At 45.5% G+C, this 21,123-nt stretch overlaps 1 protein-coding gene across 1 annotated transcript in view; it reads right to left on the reverse strand.

Moving 5' to 3' along the window:
• Window positions 1-21,123, reverse strand: part of ZFPM1 (zinc finger protein, FOG family member 1) — a 200,681-nt gene that overhangs the window by 104,074 nt on the left and 75,484 nt on the right. Inside the window, exons 2-3 of the mRNA XM_020989183.2 lie at window positions 19,524-19,652; window positions 8,025-8,120 (exon numbers count right to left, since the gene is read on the reverse strand). Of these exons, the coding sequence (XP_020844842.1) occupies window positions 8,025-8,120; window positions 19,524-19,652 (225 nt within the window). The remainder of the gene's footprint in view (window positions 1-8,024; window positions 8,121-19,523; window positions 19,653-21,123) is intronic.

Below are 21,123 nucleotides of genomic sequence, written 5' to 3' on the forward strand. Positions count from 1 at the left end.
TGCATAGGATCAGGTAGGAGATTTTGTGGGGCAGACTGCACGTGTTCTAGGTCATTGTAAAAGGGGGTTAAGATCCTCATGGGGTCAATAATTTGTCAAAGAGCCTATGACAGAACTGGGTTCTGTAGCCCTCCTGCATCGGGATCCAGCTTTGGCTTTAGGACAGGGCCAGCTGGGAAAACAGCAGGGACATCTGTCTTGTACTCGGCAGCACTCTCAAAAACAACCATACCCCAAACACTGCCACCACCCCCCCTTTAATATGGAGAGGACCTCAGCGTCTTCTGATCTAAGATTCACACAGGACCATTTTAATTAAACATGATATGTGCACAGAATAATTATGGAAGGTCTTTTTTTTTTAAATAAAAATTATTAATATATTTGCATCTTACATCCCAACTTTCTTAAAGTATTTCTATATCTATGATTTCATTTGATCCTTACAATATTCCTGTGAGGTAGGGTAGGACATTATTCTCCCCATTTTACAGATAAGGAAACTAAGTCAAGTCATTTGCCTAAGGTCATAGGGCAAGATAGTGGCAGAGCTGGGATTATTAGCCCACTTCCAAGCCCCCAGGTTCACTGACTTGGCTCTCACCAGCCCACAGAGCCAAAGAAAGTGAGTCATTAGGGAGGGTGAGAACTGTGTGTATGTGTGCTGAAAATGCCAAAGTGAGTGGTTTGTTACTGTAAGAATGATAGGGATCACCGCCAAAGAGGGTTCAGCCAATAGAGATGGGAAGGGGGGGGCAGGGAGAGAGGGATTCCTCCCCCCTCCCCCACTTCGACTTCCCCCACATACTTGGATTAACCCTGGCATTGTCTCTGGGACAGAGACCCAGGAGAGGATGTTCCAGTCTTGGCTCAGGCAAAGCATTCTGGGGGCTGTGGCCCTCCCTCTCTTTCTCCCTCCCTGCCTGCCCTCCATATTACATCTTCACAGCTGCCATTGCTGACATACAGTGGATCCTGAGAGATAAAAAGAAAATTCAGGCTGCTCAAAGTTTTTTGCCAGGCCCATTCCTGATAAGTGCAGTGCCTGCAAGAAGGCTGATAGAACGCCTATCACCGCGGTTAGTGTGAGAGGAACAGCCTATCGGACTGGCATCGCGGGGCTGCCATCAACTCCCTACCACACAGAAATTAATATCACTCCAATTACCAGAACAGCGATGGGCTGGGAGCAGCCGATAATAAAAATCTCTTTTCCATAAAGAATGCAAATAACTCCCAAAAAATAAAATAAAATAACCTTCACTGATCCAAAAAAGAAGGGGTAGGGGAAGAAATCACCCTCTAACAACAAACGCGTCAAGCCCACTGTGATCTTTACCAATCCTAAAACTCCATGCTGGGCCAAGGGGGTGGGAAATAATGAGCATCTTAAGCCCCAAAGGTGGGGGAAACCTAGAACCCAATAGCATGCCCCGTTTTTTCCCTTCCTAGCAGTTGAGAAAAAACAAAACTGTTTTCTTTTGGAATTACTGGGGGAAAAGCTGTTCTAGCCCATTGTCCCCTCTCCTCTTCCAAAGGACTTCCTTCACTGAGCTTCTCTCCCTCCAAGTGAGCAGGGTGTAAGAGATAAAACATTGGCCTGACAGTCAAGATACCTGGGTTCCAGTGCTAATTCTATCCCTTAGCATCCTAGAATGTTAGCGCTAGAAGGGACCTCAGGTATATCTAGTCCAACCTTCATTTAACAAAAGACCTGAGGCCCAGAGAGGGAAAAAAAAAATGACCCCAGGCATACAGTTATAGCAGAGCTGGATTCAAACTCAGGTCTTTTGACTCCAACATTCCATGCTCTTTCCACTCCGCCATGCTGTATTCTCAGTGCTCGGGAGTTTGCCCCCAGGCCCGGTAACCACCATGTTGCTAGCTGGTATCCATGGGCAAATCCCTTCACCACCTAGGGCCTCAGTTTCCTCATCTGTCAAGTATAGAGGCTGAACTAGATGAACTCAAAAGTCCCTTCCAAGTTCTGACATTCTATGATTCTAAGTAACTGCTTGAGGTCAGAGACCCTGCCAAGCCTCTAAACAGCAGCTCATCATTGTAGCGTTTGTCCCTGATAACAAAGAGCACCTCTGGTCCTTGCTGATCTCGACCAACAAAGGCCCTCTGTCCTCCCATTCCCCCTCTCCCCAGCAGCTGTTGTCCCCATACTTGTGTGTTTCTCTCACTCCCCCTCATGACTGCAGTAGAAAAATGGGAATTCCATGGCCAGTCTCCTCCTGGGCCCACGTTTCCAGACTCCCTGTAAAAGAGGGACAGGCAGCAGTGACAAGTGAGACAACGAGGAGAAGAAGGCGGCGGTCAGAAAAATGAGCAGGTGGTCAGTCTTTGACCCACCAGTTACAGGGGCGTGGCTACATAGCTGGAGCAAGACCTCGGGGAGGAAAGGGGTCAGGGTCACAGCTCACAGCAATACCTGGTGTCACTAAGGCTAGGTCTGGATTAGGGAACATGTCATTAGTATTTATCTCAGGGTCCTGGAAGTGAGTTAAACGGGTCTTCTCCCCTACTGGCAAGATAGTGACACTTCATCACGCCCTGTGTCATTGACATCTATGTTAACTGCACCGTACCTTGGCATTGGTGCCTTTTGAAGTATCCCTTTTCCCTGGCATACCCTGTTCTCCATCTTCTCACTGTTTCTTCAAATTCTACTCATTATTTGAGCTCCAGGTCGGCCTACCTCCTCCATGAAGTCTTCCCTGAAGCACTCATCTTTTTCTCTCTCCTCCTATAGCACTTACACATCTTCTCCTCTCCCCACCCCTTCTGTTTTGGTCCAGACCTGCAATTTCATGGGTATTGGGAACTCCCAGAGAGTACCCTTCTACCAATACAGATCATTAACTGTTCTGAAACTTGCATGGGACAGATTTGGGAATCAAAGAGCATGACTGCAAACCCTGCCTCTGCTACTGGCTAGAAAATCCAAGACAAATCCCATTCCTCTAAGCCTCAGTTTCTCCATATTTAAAAAGGGGAAAGTGTCACACCTATTTCTTAGAGTTGTTGTTAGGAAAGCAGTTTATAAACCTTACAGGTGCTAGCCAAATGGAAGCTATCATGCCTGCCCACCTAAGGGATGACCGGTCATTGGACCAAAAGCCATGACATCCAGAGCACAAGCAGATATCAGATGGACTTAGTCATATGATCAATGGAAGGGAAATCAATGGGACTGTTCATAAGGTGGGAAGGGTTGAGACCAACTCCTTCCCCCTCAAAGTTATCTGGTATTTACTTTGTATTTACGAGCATTTTGTTTCAATGGATAGAATGTAAGCTCCCTGAGGACAGGAACTGTTTCTTTGAACCTAGCATAGTTCCTTGCCCTTAATAGTCACTTAATAAATATTTGTTGAATGATTGATTGCCAGATGGACATTGCCTTCTGAGAAGAAGGTAAGTGGGGAAGAGGAGGGATGATGCTTCACTCGAAGGGTGAGGTAGACTTGATGAATATTAGCTGGTGGATCTGTTGGCCTTCTGTCCTTAAATGTCCACATCTATGGTTGGAATCTCAGGGACATCCCCAGGCTACCTTGTTCACCAAAAGTAAATTGAAATGTGTTGGCTAGCGGCAGAGAATTGAGACCACGAACAGTTGACCGTTGGGCTGAACAGCAGTTGGGTAGAGGGGCCACCGGACACATTGACTGTTAGCTAGACTGGCCACTGGATGGCCTGGCAGTTGGAAAGGTTTTGTTGAGTCAGCTTATGTCCCCCTTCCCCCACCTCCCATAGTGCTCATTGGGGTCTAAGAAGCAGGGAAGGAGGGAGCAGAGAGACAGGCAGATTAGACATGGGAGGCCTAAGATATTTCCTGTCAGCCCATCCCGGAAGGGCCAGTGTTATCAGTTATGCCTGGAGCCTGTTTCCTTTCCTGAAGAAGATTGAAGTGAGGGGGGAGGTGCCTTAGTATCACTGAGGAAATGTCTAGGCAAGGGGGCAGAGATGGGAGAAGGGCTAGACACCAACTTACCCATGATGCCTTGTATCCCTATTGGCACTTATGGAATCAGAGAATGGTAATAAGAAGGATACTTCCTTACTCTGGTCGCTTTTCCATACCCACACCCCAACTTGGGGTGCCCAGCTCCCAAGGGGACCAGAGGATAGTCCTAGTACCTGTCAGGGGAAGCTGTTCCCCTTTGCAGCGGGCATCTCATCAGATGACCCAAAGTCATGAGAGGGAGGAAGATATGCCATAGTGTCACTTGGTGGTAGTGGTGGGGTGTTCTTAAGACCCAACCAGAAAGACAAGATTCTCCATTTTCTAGTGAATTCACCGGTTTAGCCCCAGAACTCCTGCTCCAAGAGGGGGACCCAGAAGAGACAATAACAGGGCCTTTTAGTAAGACCCACAATGCACACTACATGTTGGCTAGCACCATTCATTTGGCCTGGACAATTGCTAGAGATGCCCATGTAGCCATAAATTCAGAAGGAAAAGGAGAAAAGCTCGATGTGATTGATTCCTGCTTGTGCTCACAAAGAGAAGGGAAAATGACCAAAACTTAGAGACCATTCTCAAAACTGGTGTCTCCAATCTCTTTCCAATCTACCCCACAGGTGTGAATTTTCTGGGGTATGTGGTGATCTCCCTTTCCAGTTCTCTCCACACATCAAATAAGATGAGATATGCAAAGTTATTTGCAAACCTTAAAGCACAATACAAAGGCTATTGATTGCTGCTGCTGCTACTACTACTACCACTACTACTACTACTACTACTACTACTACTACTACTACTACTACTACTACTACTACTACTACTACTACTACCACCACTACTACTACTACACCACACCATTCCTCCTCTGTCCACCATGGTTTTAGCTCTCTTTCACCCTCTACCTTCCTTGTCAACCAAGAGGGAAGCATAACACAATGCAATGAACATTGATTGACTCAGAAGACAGAGGACATGGGTCCAAGTCCTGTCTTTGATGCTTATCTGGGTGACCTCAGACAAGTTATTTAACCTCTAGGCCCATTTCCTTATCTGAAAAAAATAAGGGACAGGACTAAATGTCCTCTCTCTTACAACTCTGTGATCTGATGAATAAAAGAACCCAGGAATGCATACCATACCAAGGCCCTTTTGGGGGCTACTGCCCTGAGTTATCAGGAGACCCCCAAAATATTTCTAGCCACACTTGGGTTTCTCCAAGGAACCTAAACCGCATGTCTTCTTCTAGACCCCCCTACAGGGCTACCTCATGCCCTCTTTGTTCTGACTGTGAGTATCTCTCCATTGGGGCTGGGTATTATGGATACAGATTTCCTATCCTATACATTTCTCTACAGTCTTACTCTATCGTGGTATGGTGGTAACCTTGGGTCCTCAAGATTATGCCAGAGAAATGAGCATTCCAGGAGGTCCTACCTGAGCTCAGTAGTACACTGGGTTCTGTGTCCATCACCTTAGGACCAGCCTAGCTAAGTGCACAAAGTTGGTCACCGGGGAAAGGATTTTTCAGCCTTCATTCCCAATGACCATCATGCTAACCAATCAATCACTTAATAATAATAGCAATTATTTATATGATGCTTTAAGGTTTACAAAGCTCCCTTGAGAAAATATAAGCACCCTGAGGACAGGGCCTGGTTCAGTTTTGTCTTGGTTCACTGGGCCCAGCACCTGGCACAAAGCAGACATTTAATAAATGTTTGTTGATTGACTGACACATATGGACGCAATCATGCATTCCTGAAGTAACTGATACAATATAGACAGAAGCCTGGCTTCCCCCTATAAAACAGGACCCAGAACAAAGGCTGCCCCAGGCCCAATCCAGCCAACTGGGTGGACACTGTCTCTCATCAGAGTGAGCCAGGCAGCTAGCTAGCCAGGCTGATCGGGTTTCTTCCAGTTATCTTCCTCTGGGCTTCCCCAGTGCCCCAAAGCCACTACTGTCCTCAACAGCCAGCCCTGATCAAAGCCACAGAGCTCCAGCTCTTTCTCAGAGGGAAGAGATGCCATCAACTAGGACAGAGTAGACGCATTTGGCCTTAGTCTCTACTCCAAGCAATGCCAAATAACCCATCTCATTTCCTCCAACCAATGCCTCTTTCAAAAAGACCTTGCCCAAATTCCTCTACCTGGTGAAATATCTCTACAGATCTAAGACAGAAAGAAAAAATGAGTTCAGAAATCTAAGTGTAGCCCAACCTTACTCAGCCCATGTTTTGTGTGGGTCCCCCCACACCCTTTCTTCGAAGGCATTTCCTTTTATTTTCCTGACATTTAAATTAATTGAGCATGATGCCATTGTTATCTGCAGCACCCAGCACTGTATCTCTTAACCTCCTCAGAACACCCCTACCCTGGGCTCTCAATTTTTGAAAAAGAAGGAACTTAGAGGTCATCTAATCTGACCCCTTTATTTTATACAGGAGTAAACTGAGGCCCACATTTAAGTGACTTGCTCAAAGTTTTCTAGGTAATTAGTGGCAGAGTCAGGATTTAAATCAGTGTCCTTTTACTCAAAAATCTAGCATTCTTTCCACTGTACCAATATTCATTTGTTATTTGTGTGTAGGTCTTCTTTCTTTCTTTTTTTTTTAATGTGTACGTCTTATTTCACCCCCTTATCTTATTACCCTCCTCCATCAGACGGCAAATTCCTGGAGCGGAAGGACCGTGCCTTGTCCATCTCTTATCTTCCACAGCACTTGATGCCAGGCTTTCTCCACAGGAAAAATTCACTAAATGAGCAAATAAACTTCTATCTGTCTAACCCTCTATCCATCCATCCACCCCTTCATCCCAGACTACATTATATATACATAGCTACCTTTACTTCTCTCTTTAATTGGGCCTACCCTCTCCTATCCTTCTGGTTCCAAATTGGTAAAAAAAAAAGAAGGAAAGTGCCCAAAACACAACAAAATGAAGACAGATCTCTCTGTAGTCTGCCAAGGAGTCCCATTAGAGTGGGATGAGTGCTGCTACCATAGCCAGCCTGGTCTGACCATCCTACCATTGGGAGCATCTGAGTGAGGGCTTGGCTTTTCTCCTTCCTAATTGGAATTAACCGTACTTCAGGACACAACTCCCCATTTGGGGAGACAGGACTTTTTTTTTTTTGCTTCATGATATCTTCCTTGAAATCCTAGGTCTTAAGAGAGAGACAGGCTCCAAGGGCTTCATTTCCAAGACCCTTCGTGTCATGGTACCTGGTTCTGGGACCTCCCTGAAGTCATAGAAGATATGCTGGTGTGTTTCAGATAGTGAAATCTAATTCTTGCTGTGGTACAAAGACTAACTCCCACCCCTACCCAGGAAGACAGACAGAGGGATATTGAATGATAAGAAAGAATAAGAGAAAGAAGGATCCTGACTGAAGGAGACAGGAACAAGGGAGGAAGTATCAGTTATGAGAGAGAGGAAGAGACAGACAGAGATGGGGGGGAAGAAAGGAAGGGAGATACTAGGCAGAGACTCTTTACCTGGGGTCTGTACCAAGGTCCATGACTAGTTTTCAGGGGGGTTGTGAACTTGGATGGGGGCAAAATTGCATCTTTACTTCATTATAATTGGTTTTCTTTATAATCTAAGTATTTTATTTTATGCATTTTAAAACATTATTCTGAGCAGGGGGCCCTGGGTTGCATCAAATTGCCAAAGGGGTCCATGTCACAACAAAAAGGCTAAAAACCCCTGAACTAAGAGAAAGGAAGGACAGGGAGAGGGAGAGGAAGATTGGACAAAGAGGAAGGCCAAAAGCAAGGGTGGGATGGGAAGAAGAAAGAGGAAGAGAAAACACTATGGAGAATGAGTTCCACAAGGACCAGACTAAGAAAAGGAGGGTCTCGAATCCTGCAATGCTTGGAGGAATTCCCTTGGAGGAGACTTCCAAGGTCTTCTCAGCACGTCCCATCACCAGATATCAGACTCTTGCTGGGCACTGCCCTGTACCAAAACAGGCTCTCGCCAGATGGAGGGATGGCGGGGAGGGGATGGGAGAGGGAGACATGAAGGTCAGAGGTCTGGTTACCTGGCCCATTCCACGGGCTCGCCTCTTCCGGACCTCGGTCAGACTCTTGCTCCTCCGGCTCCTTGGGGCCTTCTGGGCCTTCCTGAGTCTCTGTTTCTGTTGAGGTAAAAGCACAGTTACTTTTCTCGCTCCTGAACTGAGGGGTGAGGTAGGCGCAGGGCCTTTCAGCAACATTCCCTCATCATCTCCAAGAATCTCCCCCGCCACCTACCCTGGACCTCCCCGCCCCCACCCCCCATAGGATGTCTTCACCATGCCTTTTTGCAAATGGGGGATTCCAACTCCAGATTTACGATCCTTCAGCCCTCAATTCAACAGCCAGCTCCTACGTGCCACCAGCACAGAAGGGAGAAGACTGGTCAGGCTGAGCCTTTGGAAGAAGCCCAAAGGGAAGGGAGGGCGGAGGGGATGAACACAGCAGTCACAAGGCTGCCTCCATTTTTTGCCTGGTGCTTGAAAACTTTTCGGCCTCTTTGATTCACAGCAGTAATAATAATAATTATGACGGTTGCTGTTAATAATTATAACAAGCAGAGGAATCACCCCTCCCGCCTCCCCCAGGGACCTGGTGGACGCCTCTCTAAACACAGCTCCTGGGCCTTGCTCTGTGTGTGGTGTATGCCTAGCAACTTGATAACAATTATTTTTCTCTTATTAACTGCTGTTGGAGATGCTGCCGATAAGTCTATGTGCATATGACAGTGGGGCAGGTTAGTGCGCAAAGTACATGTTTGCCTTTACATCGTGGGGCTGATAACCACGGCGGCCCCAATCGATGGGCACCCAGAAAGTACGCCCAGAGGTGACGTCATGAGCATTTCAGATTATTAATACCAGTGATAAACCTGATGATTAACATCAAATAAATCAATCATGCCATATAAAAGGCCTATTATTTTTGGCTATAAATCAAAGTGGATGGCATATTGATTTTTATCCATCTCGGTGAAAGCTCTCCTATGTGCCCACAAGAGCAGTGGCTACTGCAGCCGCTCCACGTTATTGACACTATCAACTTTTTATCAAAACAGGCTAGTACCAGGTGCAACTCGGACTGCTTTTCCCAGCTCCCTAAGCGGCTGTCCCCACCCCCATCACTCACTCCCCCCTTTCCCTATCTGCCTCTGCTCTGCATCAGCTCTGAAATCAGATAAAGAGCCTCCTGCTTCCCTTTTAAACCAGCCAGGGTCAAAGTCTACCAGCAACGAACCACTTGCCCTTTGACAGGCTGTTAGCTCCCACCACCAAATTCCAACCCCTTTCTTTCTTTCCTCGATTCTTTGCCTCTCCAAAGTCCCCTCTGTGATGAGGGCATGGCTCAAGATGTGGAAGGGAATCAATCCTTTGAGATGGTCCGCAGCTAGGCATTATTGGAGGGGCTGGAAAGAAGACAGGTTCCAAAAGCTGGCTCGGTCACTTCATCCCTAGGTGACCCTGGACAAGTCTCTTTCCCTCCCTAGGCTTTAGTTTTCTCATCTGTAAAATGAGGGAGTTGGTTCAGATGACCATTTTAGGTCTCTTCCAACTCTGAAGATCCTAGATTGAAGAAGAATGCTGAGAAAACCAAGGTTGGAAGTTCTATTCTCTTTGGGGCTGATATGATTCCATTTGTTTCCTGGCCCTGACAAGTCATCTGAAAACCGTGTGTCCTTGGTCACAAGGGAGAGGAGACAGTCAAGAGAATGGGGATGGCTTGGTAGAAATCTACCCCCACTGCTTGGGAAAGAAAGAAAAACAGAAAACCTATTGCTGGCACGTCCACTGTACATCTCTGTCACCCCCATACACACCAGGCGGCCCGAGAGCTGTGTGTATTAAGTCCCTCCCCCGTCCGGGCGAGTACAGAGGGCAGGAGGGTTAGAATTGGCACGGTCAGTTCAAGGACTTTTAGCAACCTGGACTGTCTCTGTCTAGCAGCCTCTTATCAGCTCAGATTATCAAAAGATTAGGATCCAGCTGCCTTTGCACCAAGGGGCTGATGGGACTTTTTTTTTCTTTTAAAACCCGCTTTCCTGTTATCTGGGGCTAAGTTCCCATAACAGGCTTGGCTATTGATTTCTGGGTGAAAGACCAGGATCCAGGTGTCAGACTGATTTCCCCCAACCTTGGGTGGGAATGAGAACTCTCTGACAGGCACAAATAGGAGGAGGATGTGGTCAGTGTTGGGGGTGGGGAGAGATAGGCAGAAGGGGCCAAACCACACAACTAAATTTCTTATCGCCTTTAAGGGTCGGACTTCCATTGCTGGCCTCCACTTGGGGTTGGGGGAGGGGAGGGAAAGAGAAGGAAGACTTGCTTGAGAACACCTAGGCCTTTCAAACTCACACCACCTCAAATAAAGAAGTTCCCTTCACTCAGCATGAGCTGATGGACACAAGGCTGGGCTTAGTTCAAATCCGCTAGGACACTTCCTGCCTGCGTGACCTTGGGAAAAAGGTCGATTCACCTCTCTACCTTCGGGGTGCTCATCTATAAAATGAGGGGCTTGGCCCACATGGCCTCCCAAACCCCTTCCTGCTCAAAATCCAATGTTCCTATGGTTCTTCTCTCTGGGTTTAATCACAAGCTACCAGGCTTCGAAGGAACAAGCCTTAAAAAGACCATTCAGCCCAATTAAGAGAACTGAAACCCAAGAAAGATGAAGGAATTTAAGACCATACAGTGCATTTGAGGAAGAATCAGAACTAAAATGTATGTTTCCTAATATTGAGTCCAACCATTGGCTATTCATATTTCCAAAGAGCTTAAAGATTTACAAAGTCCATGGCTCCCGGGAGACATAACGCAAACATTACTCCCCAGCTTTTAGAAATCAGGAAGCAGGCTCAAAGAAATGAACTACTTGGCCTAAGATCCAACCTCCAGGCTTTTGCTTAGGCTGTCCCATGCCTGACATGCCCTCCTTCCTCACTTCTCAAAATCTCTACCTCCACTCAAGGTTCAGCTCCAACATTAGCCCACATTAAACTTTTCTGGATCCTGCCATGTTGTTAGCAATTGCTTACGTGTAGCCAGTTTGCATATATTTTATATATTCCTTATCTGTGGACATGTCATTCTCCTGCCATAGAATGTAAGCTCCTTGAGGGCAGGAGGGCACTTAATAAATACCCCTTGAATTCAGCTGAAGGGCCTACAGCTACCAAGTGTCCCAGGTGAGGCTGGATACCAGGTCTCCTAATTCCCAGACCAGAGTTCTTTCCATTTGGTTTCTCAAACAAAGCACAGACATTTGTTAAGAGCCCAGGCCTATCCAGAGCCAGCGTTTCTCAAATTAATTTGTGGATCATCTTCGGGATTGACTTACATTGAGAGAACCCCAAAATGCTGATCTGGGGAGGTGGGCTGGCAATGGCCTCGCAGATACCCCACCACCTCCATCCCTGTCAATGGCTGCTGGGAAATTATTAGAACAGGATCCAACCCCCTAAACAGAAACGTGATAAGTTTTTTCCCTAATAGTAAAAACCATGGCCTGGAGGCAGGAAGACCTGAATTTAAAGCCTGCCTTACACACTTATTAGCTGTGTGACCCTGGGCAAGTCACTTAATCCTGTTTGCCTCAGTTTCCTCATCTATAAAGTGAGCTGGAGAAAGAAATGGCAAACTACTGCAATATCTTTGCCAAATAAACCCCAAATGGAGTCATGAAGAGTTGGATAAGAATGAAAGAACTGAATAAAACCAACAAAAGTCATTCTAATATTTGAGAGGAAAATAACTCATTTAGAAGGGGGAAATGTTGCTAACACGGTCATTTTCTCACAGACCCTTACATTGCTTGGGAAACTGTGTTCTGGACAAAGTCAATCAATCAATCAATCAATCAGCATTTACTGTCTGTTCTGGGTAGGCATGAGCTATAGGCACTGGGGAGTAAAGAGTACTAGAGTTTATTGAGTATGCATTCCAGTGGCAAAGACAACAGGCGCACACCTGAGTATAAACAGGATCCAAAGGGAACACAAGGCAGTTTGGGGGTGGGGGAGTGTGGGAGGGAGGACACTGGCAGGTAGCTGGGAGCACTGAAGCAGAGCCTGAGGCAAGGATACAAGCACCACCGCCCCCCATTCTTCCCAAAGAGCCATGGGAAGGTTCCACAAGAGAGGGAGCCTCTGATCAAAGATGTGCTTTCCCATCCCACCATGGTGGGTGCATTTGGACCCAACCCGTCACAACACCACAGCTGAGGCTCGAGGAGATGGTGATTCAGAGCAATTCTCTTCATCTCCCTGGGACTCTCCATCCTCATCTGCAAAATAAGGGGGTTGATCCCGATGACCAACTCCTTGTTATTCTAGATCTCTGTTCCTTCAGTCCTTTGACAAGAGAATCACAGAACGTGAGATCAAAGAGATCTTAGAAATTATCCTGCCCTGTGCAGGAATGCTTTCCATAGCAGCTCTGACTTGAATACTTCCAGTAATGGGGAGGCTCACTACCTCATGAGACAGCTCATTTTACTGAAGAATAACTCTGACAGACCGTACCTCCAAGGGTGGTTGTGAGGATAACATGAGATGTTTGTAAAGCATTTTGTAGACCTGCCTCAAGTTCTATGTTGTTGTTATTGTTCAGTAATTTTCAGGCCTGTCTGATTCTTTGGGACTCCAATTGGGGTCTTCTTGGCAAAGATACTGGAGTGGTTTGCCATTTTACAGATCTCTAGCTCATTTTACAGATGAGGAAACTGAGGCAAACAGGGCTAAGTGACTTGCCCAGGGTCACATAGCCAGTAAGTGTCGGAGGCCAGATTTGAACTCGGGAAGATACGTCTTCCGGATTCCAAGCCCAGCGCTCTATCTGCGCTACCTTGTTTTTACAGATGAGGAAAGCACCTGCTTACTTACTATGTGCCAGGCTTGGCACTAAGCAGAGGAGATACAAAGACAGAATTTAAACATTCCCTACCCTCAAGAAGTTTTTATCAGGAGACAGAGAGAGCGCAAGAGTCAACATTCTAAACTCTGATATGGCATTTGTCATTGGAGATAAATGGCCTGTGAAGAGAAATATTGGTCAAGAAAAGCCTCCTTCCTATAATGTCTCATTCCATTTCCTCTGTTCCCCCTCCACCCCTCTCCAACTTCATAGCCAGAGACCCTTTAAGAAGACACAATCCACTGGGATTGGAAACCTTTAAACCCTCCTCTGGCCCTCAGAAGAAATTGCAGCAATTCTCTGAAGGGGTCACATTTCTAAGGCTGATAATGGTTGCCTTGAAGTAGAGAAGGTTCCCAACCCTAGATGGTGAGATACGCCCCAACCTGAAAACGTCCCCTTTACTGAGGTCTCTCCTCAGTGGGGCCCTTAGGGTCCCTGCTATTGGCCTTTAACTTCCTCAGGAGAAGAGTCTATTGAAGAAGAGGACGGTGATCTCCCTGAGTAAGGGACTCCATTTCTTGGATTCTGGGGGCATAATCTAAAGGGGCTACTTCCTCAAGACTCCAAAAGAGTCTTGGATCCAAGGTGGAGGCAGCCCAGGGAGGAAAGTAGAAGCTATGGCCTGGGCACACCTCCCAAAGCCATGGCTTCACCCAGAGTACAGTGTCTAGGCTGTGGGCCCCTCCATCCTTGGTCTCAGTCCTGGCTGACCTCAATAAGGTCCTCCAAGCTTTTTTTCCTCTATTTGTCCCCTGAGTCCACTTCAGCTCCTTGGGACAGGAACTACAGTTGCAGCTTGAAGTCACCAGTCCAAGGCTTAGGGACCTAGCTGGGATCCCCCTGCCCAGGAGAGAGGCTGCTCCCCACCCCCAGGCAGGCTATGAAGTGACTTTTGATTGTGGTTGCAAGAACCTTATCCACTTGTCTCTCCCCCACATCACAAAGATAAGCTGAACTTCCCGTGAGCTTTGCATTATGTCACTGGGGCTCAAAGCGGTAGCTTCCTCCCTGAGAATTATTTTGTGACTTACTCGCCTTCCAAGGCTGTCTTCCATTCTTCTAAGTAAAGAGGGGGCAGCAAAGTGAACGGAGTCAGACCTGGTTGTGAATCCCTTCTCTGGCACTTGAACATACAAATCTGTGTGACCAGAGGCAAATCAGAAAACCTCTTTGTATCTCAATTTCTTTATTTTTAAATTACAGGTAAGATTTTTCCCTATTTCCTTTATATGGCTGTCTCAAGGAAAGTGATTTGTAAACCTTATAGTGCTACATGAATATGTTATTAGTATTAGGCAACCACACATAGCTCTGGAGATCTTTATAAGACTTCTGCTTAAATAATATGGGCCCAGTAGATAAACAGTCAAAGAATATGAGCAAACAGTTCTCAAAAGAATTGCAAACTAGTAGCAGCCATATGAAAGAATACCCCAACTCACAAAAAAAAAAAGGAAATGCAAATCAAAACAACTCTGAACTTTCACCTCACACTCAGAAAACTGGCAAATATGACAAAAGGTGAGAAAAGTTAGTGGGGGGGGGGATGGAAAGGCAGGCACACCAATACACTGTTAGTAGAGCTGTGAGCTGGTCTAACAATTCTGGAGAGCCATTTGGAATTATGCAAGAAAAGTCACCACAATGTTCATGTTCTTTGACCCACAGATTCCACTGCTAAGCACACATGCCGAAAAGGTCAGAAATAGAAAGACCTCATCTGCACCAAAATATTAATAGCAATGCTGTTTATAGTAGCCAAGAACTGGAAAGGAGATGTGCATTAACTGGGGGAATGGCTAAGTAAATGATGCCATATGAACATAATGGAACAGTACTACTCTATGAAAACAATGTATATGAAGAACAAAGGAAACATGGGAAGACCCAAAGTAAAATAAACCATGCCAGGAAAACAGTACAGATTCTGTGAGTTCAACAGTGTAAAGGGAAAGCATGTCAATGACAACCACAAAATCAATATGAAGTGCTGGGAAATTATGAAGACTGACTCTGGTACTAAAGAGATGAGATAAGATGGTGAAGATAGCTAGCATTTCTATAGCCCTATATGCTTTTGAAAAGCGCTTTACCAGTATTATCTCATCTGACCCTCACAACAACCAGGGGATTATTATTATAAGCTATTATATTTTATTATCTGTTACACTATTATTATCCCCATTTTTACAGAGGAGGAAACTGAGGCAGGGGGTTAAGTGACTTTCCCAGGGTCATATAACTAGAAAGCGTCTGAGAATCTACCTCTTAATTGTGGAACACCCTGTATCACACTAGTTAGTTAGTTTTGTTAAGTTAGTGGGTTCGTTTTGTTAAAACTATTTTCCTCCTCCCTTCCCCCTCCTTTTTCTTTATTCTTTGATTTAGTGATGGCTCTCTGAGAGGAGGAGGGAGAATATATTGGGAAATGAAGGTGATGCAATGCAAAAGCAAACTATATCAACGATTATTTAAATTAAAAAGAACAAAAATTTTAAAAAATCAGAGGCCATTGGAGAAAAATGGAGAAAATATGCCTCTCTCCCTTCTTTGGAGAGGTGTGGGACTATGGCTGTGGAGTGCTGCATACATTGTCACTCAGCTGATATTGTGCAGAATTGTTTTTTCCTTTTTCTTTTTTCCTCTTTGTTATAAGGGAAGACTCACTAGGAAAGGAAGAGGGCTGGAATACGTTTAGAATGAAGGTGATGTAAATACCAAAGATATCAGTGGGTGTTTTTTAAGCAGGGGCCAACAATATTCCCAGTGCCTACAACAATATAAATAAAAAGATCACTAAAAGGAAGCCAGATTCTTGATCAACAAAAGTCATGGAGAACAGATAATGAAACATATCTCTGAAGTGGGGGACCACTTGGACAAAACACTGTATACATTATCGGCTGGGGTCCCCATATCAGATATTTTGCTTAATTGCTTTTTTTTGGAGGAGGGGTCACAAAAAAGGGTTTGTTCAGTTAGGAGGGGAGAGGAAAATGAATATATGTAAAGGCATCAATAAAATGCTAAGAAAAGTGGATAGAATGTTGGACATGGAGCCAAGAAGACCCAAGTTCAAATCTTGCCTCAGAACTTACTAGCTACGTGATCCTGAACAGGTTATTTAACCTCTGTCTGCCTCAGTTTCTTCATCAGTAAAACAGGGATAATAACAGCACCACCCTCCCAAGATTTGTTTGGAGGGTAACATGATATGATGTTTGTCCAAATGCTCTGCAAACTGTAGAGTGCTCTAAAAATGCTAAAAATGCTATCCCCATAACTAATATTAGTCTTGTTATTTTAGAAAGCCTGGGGCTAAGGGAGGTATGAGTGATCCTCTGGGGTACAGACAAAGCCAGAACTACTTTCCCTGGTCTCTAGGACTCTCCCCTTTCTGGTGCGAATAAGTCCACCTGGAAATCCCCAATTCTCCACATGCGTCACTCCGCCTCTGGAGATCCCACACCCTCACACTCTCATGGGACAGCAGGCCACGTCTAATAAATTAGGCATGTTCCACATGATCTGGCACAATTAAATGTAGAATGGGAGGGGAAAGAGAATGGAATAAGCATTTATAAAGCTCCTACTATGTGCCAAGAACTTTTTACAAATATCTCATTTGTTCTTCAACACAACCCTGGGAGGTAGGAGCTGTTATTAAACCCATTTCACAGTTGAGAAAACTGAGGCAAACAAGTTAAATGACTTGCCCAGATTCACACAGCTAGTTAGAGTCTGAGGATTGGCTTTTTAATTCAAAATAATAACAATAATAATAATGATAGCTAACATTTATATAACTCTTACTATGTGCCAGACATAATGCTAAGTGCTTTACAATTATTATCTCATTTGATTCTCATAAAAACCCTGGGAGGGAAGTGCTGCTTCTATTCATTTTACAGTTGAGGAAACTGAGGCAGACAGAGGTTAAGTGACTTGCCCAGGGTCACACAGCGAGTGCACGTCTGAGGCTCGATTTGAATTTAGGTCTTCCCTCATTCTAAGTCCAGAGCTCTCTTCACGGCTCCCCTGGCTGCCCTTAATGAATGGCCTAGTGGAGGAAGTCAGACCATGGGCCCTAGTCCTGGCTCTGCTATTAACCTCCTGCATGATCTTGGACAAGTTTGGGCTTTGGTTGCCCTGCCGGCGAAATGAGATGATCCCTAAGGTCTCTTGAAATACTCACATGTTATGATTTTAAGACAAAACTAATGGGCAAGAGAGAAGAGGCCACATAAGCAGCCAGAGGTGGTATTTGCTACAAAGCCCTCGACCTGGGTAGGGAACTCTTAATAAGCTCCTCAAAAGAGCTCTAATATTCTTTGCCAATCTAAAACCTTACAAACATCCCCATTTTACAGATCACAAAACTGAGACCCAGAAAGAGAAAAGTGACTTCCCCAAGGCTTCCAATGCTTAACACAGTACTTGATACAAAGTAGGAGTTTAATAAATGTATATTGAATTGAACTGTATTGAATTAAGGTCACAGAGTGAATTAGTAGAAAGACTATAACACTTAAAAATTTTCAGTAGCTCTCTGTTGCTTTCAAGCCAGTCCTTCCTGACTCTAAGGCCAGCCAGGTCTATACCCACCATATCTCGACATCTCTCAGCAAATCCTCTCATTGGACAAAAGCAGCATCCTGAGGTCTGGAGCAATGAGGAGGAGTGTGCTTCTTTTCCTGCGATACCCCTGATGCCCACCCCTTACCCCCATCTGGAGCTTCCAGGAGCAGAGGCCAATCCCCGGATCGGTTTAGACTGCCCTGCCTGGAGGTTCTGGATTCTAATGATAATTACTGTCCTCAAAGAGGAGCTGAAGAATTTCTTGGAAAGGGGCTCAAAGGCAAATGGCATCAGGTTTGGAAAGGGCTCCTTGTCCTTGAAACACCTTGAAGGAAGGAGAGGGCTCTTATGGGTAGGAAATGGTTGAGATCTGAGGGAGGCAGGCCCAGGGACACCTACCCCTATTGTTGGGGAAAGTTCATCTTCGGGGAGGTGCCAGTGACCCTAAACTAGAGGGAAGGTGAAGGACTGATGGGCCCACCTAGTGATTTGGGCTTCCTCTTTTCTCAGTCACCAAAGCTCTCCAAACTAGACTGCCATAGCAGGTAGTTGTAAGGAGGAGAAAAGTCCCTTATGGGTAATTAATTAAGAGCTCTTGGGCAGGGCACAGGGGGATAAATTCCAATTAACCTCCAAAGTGCCAGCAACTTGGCCCCATGCCTAATGGCCAATGTGGACAGGAAGGACTCAAAGGTCCTTTATGTGGGAGAAAGGAAGGAAAAAACCCCAGATAATTACCACCTCCTGCTATACTAGGCTGGAATTCAATGGTAACTAACCAGGCCCATAATTCCTCCAGCCAGTACCCCTGCCTTCCTCTCAGACAAGTCACGATACAGGGGAAGAGCACATGAGTGGGGTCACCGCTTCCAGTGTCGGCCTCCCCAGTTGTGGTGTTTAAACAAGGCCTTCCTCTCCCCCAGTCCTCAACATCTTTGCAGCAAGGTGGCCAGCCTCAAGAAAACCTGGATTCAAAGCCTGACTCTGACACATATTGGCTCTGTGACCCTGGGCAAGTCACTTAATTTCTGCATGCTCCAGTCCCAAGTCTAAATTACAGAGGAGGCCATTGTCTGTGTGGGTGAGGAAGGTTCCTCTATGAGAGCTCCTCATGCTGATGAAAGCACAGAGAAAAATGGGACGAGATGGCATCTAAAAGATCCTTCCAACTTGAACAATTAATGATCCTCAAAGCCAGAGGTTCTCTCTTGTCTTCTGGGGCCTCCAGACCCCTTCACACTCTTAAAAATTATGGAGAACCCCAATAAGCCTTTATTTCTGTGGGTTATATCCAGGGCTGCGTGGGAGTCAACTCATCCCAGCTCCTGAGAGGAATAAATCCAGCCTCAGTTTATTATTTTGTTGATCGTCCAGCCAGGGGCGGGGAATAGAGTGAAAGAGAAAACAGGAATAATGCCAATTCGACTGAAAAGTAGGGCATGTATGCATTGCTTTTTAGAAAGCTATTTACCAGGACACCCCTGGTTATATTTATCAACATTTACTACAGTAGAAATTAATTTTTTAATTAATTAATAATTTTTTAAAAGTATTTAAAATAACGTTTAAGTTATTTACATATTAGCATAAATAACATTTTTATGAAACAATTACTACATTTTCCAAAACAATAAAAATTTGGTGAGAAGAATAGCACCATTTCACATATGTTTGCAAATCTCTTTAATGTCTATCTTAATAGAAGACAGCTGGATTCTCATATCTGCTTCTGCATTTATTCAATCTGTTACAATAGGTAGTTTTAGTTGAATTATATGGAGAAAACCTGGTCTTACACAGATATGTAGTTGGAAAAAGGAGTAGTTTAATAAGCAAGTAGCATCTTCATATTACTGTGAAAATGGTTTTGACCCCTAGGTAGCCCCTGAAAGGTTCTTGGGGACTCCCAGGGATTGTTGGAGCACACTTTGAGATCTGCCACTTTAAGCCCTTTGGGACCCACTTCTATTTCCTGGGGATACACTGGACAAGGACTAACCCAATCTTAGATGGGGAGAGGAAGGGGACATAACTCACCGCTGCAGGGAGGGCTCAAGGGCTCACATTCTCCTGAGGCCTCAGGATCCGAAGCTCCTCCCTCTCTCTCTGATTGGCTGGCATCCTCGGCCTGATTGTCTTCTCCTTCCTCCATGTCACCAAGAGAACCTTTGAAAGGAAAATCAATATGGTGCTCATGCAGCTGTGGTATTCCAAAGGGCCCATACCCAATGCAGACCCAATGTTGCTCACTCTCACACCTGGCATCACTGGGGAAGCCTCTATTCCAACATGAAAACTGGGCAAGGGAACAGACCACAAAGATCGGGCCCTTTTTGGTCTCGAAAGAACAGTGCTGACACAGTACATAGTTAAAACTCATCGGAAGAGGGCAGCTAGGTGGTGCAGTGGATAGAGCACCGGCCCTGGATTCAGGAGGACCTGAGTTCAAATCTGGCCCCAGACACATAACACTTACTAGCTGTGTGACCCTGGGCAAATCACTTAACCCCATTGCCTAGCAAAAAAAAAAAACAAAAACAAAAACAAAAAAACCTAAAAAACTCATAGAAAGGAGAAGACATCCTAACAGATTGACTCCTGAGTCCTAGAGTGTCTGATGCCTTCCCAGCTAAAACCCAATCAAAGCAACCTCTTAGCACAAATAATGGGAAGTGCTTCTTTATCAGGCAGTGTAGTATAGTGGGGAGAGCCTATGAAGGCTAAGGACTGGGAGGCAGAGGACCTGGATTCAAATTCTAGCTCTGCTATTAACTACACATGTGACTTTGGACAAGTCACTGCTTCTCTGATGATCTCAGTTTCCTTATCTGTAAAATGAAGAGGATGGGCCAAATAGATGGCTTCTAAGCTTCCTTCTGGCTGGCTCTTATGACCTATGGAACTTTTGACTCCAAGAGGCCCAGGCTGAAAAATCAATCACTACTCATTTAGGTAAGAGCCTACTGAGCACCAGGCCCTGTATCAGGAGATGGAGATACAAAGACAGAAATTGAAGGAAATAGGGATAGACTGGACAAAGGTTTAGATCAGTCTGTAGATAGCCAAGCCTCATCACAGGTAACCAAAGAGAGCTAAAAGGCCTCAGGCCCTTTGTTGAGTTTGTCAAAGGCTAAGGGGGGGGGGGGACGACGACCACAGTAACAGCAGACACACATCACCTCCTTTGGCCTTTAAAACCATCAGGGGAGGTTGTAGGGGAGGTGATATCATTCCCATTTTCCAGATGAGGCGACTGAGGCCCAAAGAATTTAAGTGACTCGTCTAAGTGTTTGAAAGAGGATTTTTCAAACCTGGGTCTGCCTGATGCCAAGTGTAAAATTCCATCAAATGCACCACAGAAGAGAGGCCTGGCTGTTTAGAGACCATTCTGCTGCAGTCTAAGCTTTATTTATTTATCAACTCCCCAAGGCAATCCTGGCCTCGGGTACTGAGTAGGAATGGAGGCAGGCTTCCAGCAAGCAAAAAGATCAGAAGGAGAGGGGGAGTAAGCTCTAAACCCTTGGGGAGATCTAAGCTACTTAGAAGGGCCCCAGCGCAAACCCAAGCTGTGGATATGTACAAGAACTCACAGCTCTTAGCCTTACACACACACACACACACACACACACACACACAC

Source organism: Phascolarctos cinereus, unplaced genomic scaffold (assembly GCF_003287225.1).
Source record: "Phascolarctos cinereus isolate Bilbo 61053 unplaced genomic scaffold, phaCin_HiC Scaffold_2;HRSCAF=192, whole genome shotgun sequence".
In the NCBI taxonomy this organism is placed as follows: Eukaryota; Metazoa; Chordata; class Mammalia; order Diprotodontia; family Phascolarctidae; genus Phascolarctos; species Phascolarctos cinereus.